The 5,401-nt window shown below is 26.3% G+C and overlaps 1 protein-coding gene across 1 annotated transcript; it reads right to left on the bottom strand.

Annotated features, from left to right (window-relative positions):
- Positions 1 to 1,103: 1,103 nt before the first annotated feature.
- Positions 1,104 to 4,730, bottom strand: LOC135121679 (integrator complex subunit 4-like protein 2). The gene is made up of 13 exons (XM_064045969.1): positions 4,674 to 4,730; positions 4,378 to 4,615; positions 3,214 to 3,272; positions 2,958 to 3,150; positions 2,793 to 2,898; positions 2,599 to 2,725; positions 2,313 to 2,412; positions 2,167 to 2,259; positions 2,002 to 2,096; positions 1,838 to 1,942; positions 1,647 to 1,704; positions 1,496 to 1,593; positions 1,104 to 1,437 (listed from the first exon to the last, which is right to left on the bottom strand). The coding sequence occupies exons 2-13, from the start codon at positions 4,585 to 4,587 to the stop codon at positions 1,104 to 1,106; spliced, it is 1,578 nt and encodes a 525-aa protein (XP_063902039.1). The 5' UTR covers positions 4,588 to 4,615; positions 4,674 to 4,730.
- Positions 4,731 to 5,401: the final 671 nt, after the last annotated feature.

Genomic DNA, 5,401 nt, shown 5'->3' with positions numbered 1-5,401 from the left:
TTATTCATAAAAAAAGTATAATAATTAAAAAAAATAAAAATTTTATATATATTTTTTAAGTTTCTAGTTTTATTTTATTCATAATTATATTATTATTTTTTCAAACATTTTGATATTTTTCAGTATAATAATAAATTTTCATATTATTCCTTTATTAAACTTTTTTTATTTTTTAAAAAAAATTTCTTTTACTTTACAAAACCATAATTATATAATAAGTTTTAAGATAAACAATATCACTTTGTTAACTAAAAAGTTTTTTATAAAAAAATAAGTTTTATAAAAAAAATTGTTCATAATTATAAAGTTTATACTTTAAACAAATAATGGTAAGAAAGAAGAAGAGTCGAATAAAAATGAAGTAGATGCGAATGTTGAGCAAAGCGCTTCACTGAATTTTTTATGCTCCTGAAAAAAATAAGTTAATTATTATATATATAAAAAACATAATAATAAATTATATAATATTTCATAAAAAGACATGGAAGCTAAAATATATAAAATAATACACAAATGAAGAATAAAAATTATAGCAATTTTATGAATACATTCATTATTCAAATTTATAATATAAAAAAATTATGGCAGATAAAAAGTAAATATTATATTAATAAACAATATAAAATTTAAAAATTGATAATAATAAAAGTAATTTTTAGTTATACACTAAATTACAATTATAATAAAATTTTTTAACTATTATAAAAAATATAAAATAAAAATATATTACAAAAATAAAAAATTGAGAAGATTAAAATGGTTTACAATAAAAATATAATAGCCAATCACAAAATATATAAATCACTAAAGGTGTTGATTATAATTTTAGTAAATATATTATAATAATGATGGCCGTAAGAAGTCAGCAACAAAACAAAATATAGCAATAAATGTATTTTTTAATAAGAGTTAAAAATAACTTATAGTATTCATAAAGTTATTTTTTATTCTGAATAATAAATAACAATAAATAATTATAATATAAAGTTAAAAAATAATGAAATAAAGTAGAGAAACTTTTTTCCTTTAATAAGCTATAATGTGATATAAAACATTACTTTATTTTACGATAAAAATGAAGGCTGCTTATAAATAAGAAACAATTAATAATAAACTGTTATAAAAATTATAACAAAATACATAAATATCATGAAGAACACGCGTTGGAGATTATCAAAATTCGGCGGTTTTTCAAAATTAAAAAGAGCGCAAATTTTTTCGTCCACTCGCCCTAAATAGCTTTCAAAAGACTCATCATTTTCACTGAACCCGACAACTGGCACTTGTATAGCACATTCCGGCGCCAAAATAGGTTCAAAAAATTCGAGATATTTTATGCACAAGTCTGTTGAGAAGAACTGCGGAAGCTGATCTTTTAGGTATAAATAGTGCTTGAAAGTGTGCGACGGGCACAGCGACAGGATGGTTGGGTTTTCTCTATTTTTCATGCAGTAAAGATGTTAACCATAGCAGATAAGATGAAAAGTGTAACGACTTTGCAGCATTAAATATAATAATAATTTTTGTAACATAATCAAGATCATCAACGTTGGGCTCCGTACAAGCAAAGCGACGGTCTATGCATAATAAATACTGGAAAAAAAATTAATGGTTTTATTAAAATTCTTTTTGCAAAATAAAAATACTTCAAAAAGGAGTTCAACAAAAGCAGAGTGTTTTCTACCAAGAATACTGAGTGCTTTCCTGTTTGTAATAGAAATAGTTATAAATAATAATAATAATAATAATAATAATAATAATAATAATAATAATAATAATAATAATAATAATAATAATAATAATAATAATAATAATAATAATAATAATAATAATAAACCAGACGCTGTGACAGTCCCGTGGAAATTTCTTCAAATTCACAAAAATACTATTTAAAACGATTTTCAAACAGTCCAAATTTTCAAGTTCCATAACAGCAATCAGCCTATAAAATAATAAGAAAAAAATATAATAAATGTTTAAGGACATAAAAAAATAAGGAACTTGTGGCATGCGTGGCGGATAAACTGGCGCTCTTCTTCCAGCACGCCAAGAATAATATTAAGTTGCTCGCGGGAATATTCGAGAATGTTTGTCATCTAACCAATCAGAATCATTGGAATAACGAGAGAAGCGAAATATATATTATAATAAAAGAAAATTGTGTACTTTACTCAAGCAAACTATGGCTTTCAAGCGCACTTCATCAATCTCATCATTAAACATATCAACTAAAAAATCAACAGCTTTTCTTCCAAATTCCTTTCATATAATATTAAATAATAATGATATTAATTATAATAAATGAAAATAACTTTGTCTAATGGGCTCAACTTATAAATAGCTTCCACGGCCGCAGAGCGAACCACTGAAATCTCATCTTCCAAACCCAACACAAAAGCTCCACATGCGTCCCTTATCATTTCCAAATATAGTAAAAATTAGTATACCGCATTCTAACAAGATAACTAAAGAAAAGTCTACTACTACAAGTTACTTTTGTATAAAATTTATAATGAAGTTATTAGAATATTAATCTTATTGGTAAAAGAAGGATAACTAAAAAAGATCAACTTCTTGCTTTTACTTCTAGTTAGGAACCTGTTCATTAAAATAAGTTCATCGGGATTGAACTCTACATCTCCTTCAGGGTTAATAGAAAGTTTGCTTTCATTTCTTTCTTCATGTGCCGACTTTCTTTTTTTTAAGTGAGACATAACCTTCTTATCTTTTTTTTTTATTTATAAAAAAAAATTAATATTTCTATTATTACTAGTATAGTTTTCACTATAAACCCAAAGTTTGTATAAGAAGCTCGCCAGCGACAGCCTCAAAGTCTGCTAGAAGCTCAAAGGCAAAAGTACGTATTCTATAGTTTGGGTCGTTCACCATATTGCATAACTATTTTTAAAAATAAAAATAAACAATAATAAAACATAAATACACTCGTAGCATAAAACCTTGGAAAAAACATCATCTTTCAAAAAAGAACGCTCTTCACTAACTTTTTCCTTTAAAAAATTAACTTGAGTAATGCACTCCACGCCATGAACGCTGCCGTCCGCTCTAAGACACACGTGGTGATTGGGATACATTATGGAATAGTGCCGAAGCAGCCGCATGGACTCCATTCGGACAGATTCGTAATAATCGCTAAGAATGGATGGGCAGCTCTTGATAAAACTTATAATTGTTACACGCGTATAGAAGATTCACCAAAGGGAATGAAGCACAGAAGGATAGTATATCGGATTATAAACAAGGCCTCGGTCTTTCTAAAATATAATTAACTTTTCAAAAATTGGTTAACAAGAAAAAAACTAATTTTTTTCCATTAGTAATAACCATTTATTATTCAAAACTCCGTTACTTTAAAAAAATTTATAAAAAATTTACTCCTTAAAATTTTATAATTATAATTATATTTGTAAGTCGCACACTTTCCTAAAACAGATGATATATAACTTGTGTAAGATTAAAAAAGTTTAAACCTTGTTTCCTTATCTAATATATAAACTAAAGAAAAAACTAAAAATCTCGAGTAAACCCTCACAGAACAGATTGCAGTATAAGTACGGTAAAACGGCGATCAATAATAATAATATGTAGTTTACTTTCAAGTCATATAGCGTTGTTTACTCAGTAAGAAGGCTAATTATTTTTAATTACTTTTCTGACGTTACGCCTCCACTCTCTTTACTTAGTACTAACGTGCGAAAGAAAATTTCTAAAGTGTTGCCCCTCTTTTTAAAGAAATAAATTTGCTTTAGTTATAAATCAAATTTTCATCTTGTGGATCCATAAAATCCTTTTTATGTTATGCCCTGCTGAAAATCGGCTACCTACTTTAAAAGCTACTAATGTATAAATTGCACGGGCGGATCTACTTCGTTAAATTGTCCATACTAGCATTGAAACTTTGCAATTTTATACTTTTTAATAGATAGTGAGCACTCGTTAAGCAGAAAAAAATTATTAATTGTGAAAAATATATATATTAAGCTACTAAGAAGAGCAAGAATTTAAGCTTGAGCATATAAAAAAGTTTGCGGTGTATGCTGGATCTATTTTCATACAGATTTTTTAATTGCAAACGATATTGAGAATTAGTTAACTGACGGCAACACTTATATATAATATAGTATATAAAATTTATTTACAAAATAAGGTAATAGTTTCATAACAATACTTATAAATCTTTAAAATTAATAATTTTAAATATATAAATTAATAACGGTATAAAATTTACTTCTACGGTAATTTAAAAATTAAATTTTTAATAGTAAACGAAAAAATATTATAACAAAAAAAAATTAAGATCCAAGAGATGGAGATTGCGGTAAAATGTAATAATAATAGTAGTAACGAAATATATAAAACCAGTTGTACTAAGCAACGAAGTGCTGCTGAACGAACACGAGGATCGTTTCCCTGTGTATACTCAAAAAGAACTTTTTGTATATCGATTTCTAACAAATTCTTAGAAGAATCCTCAGAGTTTACGGTGCTTGCCGGAATTGAAAAAAGACTGCCAATAACAGTCAAGGAACTCAAGCAAACATGACAATCAATAGAGCTTAAATTATTCATAGCAAATTCCAAAATTTTTTCAATTTGGCTGTAGTAATAATTAATACAGTTATTTTAAATTTAAGAACCAAATAAAAACGTTTCACCTGGAGGCCGCACCAGAACTTAATTTTAAAAAAACTTTTAAAAATCGTGAAATTGCCTTATTTTGAAGTCTTTTGTAATTAGTAGTTTCAGAACAACTTAGATTTAAAGTAGATAGGGACTGATATTTATGGATTAGGGCTTCCATTGTTTGTTCAAAAAGTAATTTATCATCTAAAGAAAGTATTTTTTTTGCCCAGTGCCCTAAATGAGATAGAAGAGCACACAAAGCATTCTATAATAATAAAAAAAGCAATACTAATTAGAAAAAAGTTTCTGGAAAAAAAAATTAGATTTCTATAAAATTTATTACATACTAAATTATTTTCTTTTTTCAACAAAGCTATAAATGTTCGTGTGCACTCAGCGATTTTCTCATTATTAAGAAGAACTATGAAGCTTCGAGATTGTATTATAGCTTTAATTCTAAAAAAAGATAAGGAAATAAATCATCTATTACATGGATAAGGAAGATAGGGAGTATGGCCTAAAGCCAAAAACAACCTAATTTGAGGGTCTTCATCTTGAATCTGTTGAAACCAAAAAGAAGGTATCCGATATTTCAAAGTGTTATCGTTTGGAAAATTGCTAAGAGGTAAGTTTTTGATAAGAGTATTTCCCTTCTTTAACAAAGGAATATCATTCAAGTAAGTAGAACTGGCATATCTTTTCATAATAAAACAGTTTATTACTTAAATAAATCAAATCATAAAATCTTAATACAATACAC

Source organism: Zophobas morio, unplaced genomic scaffold (assembly GCF_036711695.1).
Source record: "Zophobas morio isolate AGI-343-1 ecotype UQ-CSIRO unplaced genomic scaffold, CSIRO_AGI_Zmor_V1 ptg000657l, whole genome shotgun sequence".
NCBI classification, from domain to species: domain Eukaryota; kingdom Metazoa; phylum Arthropoda; class Insecta; order Coleoptera; family Tenebrionidae; genus Zophobas; species Zophobas morio.
Note: the sequence above shows the minus strand (reverse complement) of the source record. Positions and strands in the feature narration are given on the sequence as shown.

Coding starts and splice junctions, on each gene's coding strand:
- LOC135121679 (XM_064045969.1), bottom strand. CDS start 4,587: ATGAATAATTTAAGCTCTATTGATTGTCATGTTTGCTTGAGTTCCTTG. Junction 3,273..4,377: donor TTCGTTGCTTAGTACAACTG/GTTTTATATATT, acceptor ATTATATTTTAG/AAAGACCGAGGCCTTGTTTA. Junction 3,151..3,213: donor TCTGTGCTTCATTCCCTTTG/GTGAATCTTCTA, acceptor ATCCATTCTTAG/CGATTATTACGAATCTGTCC.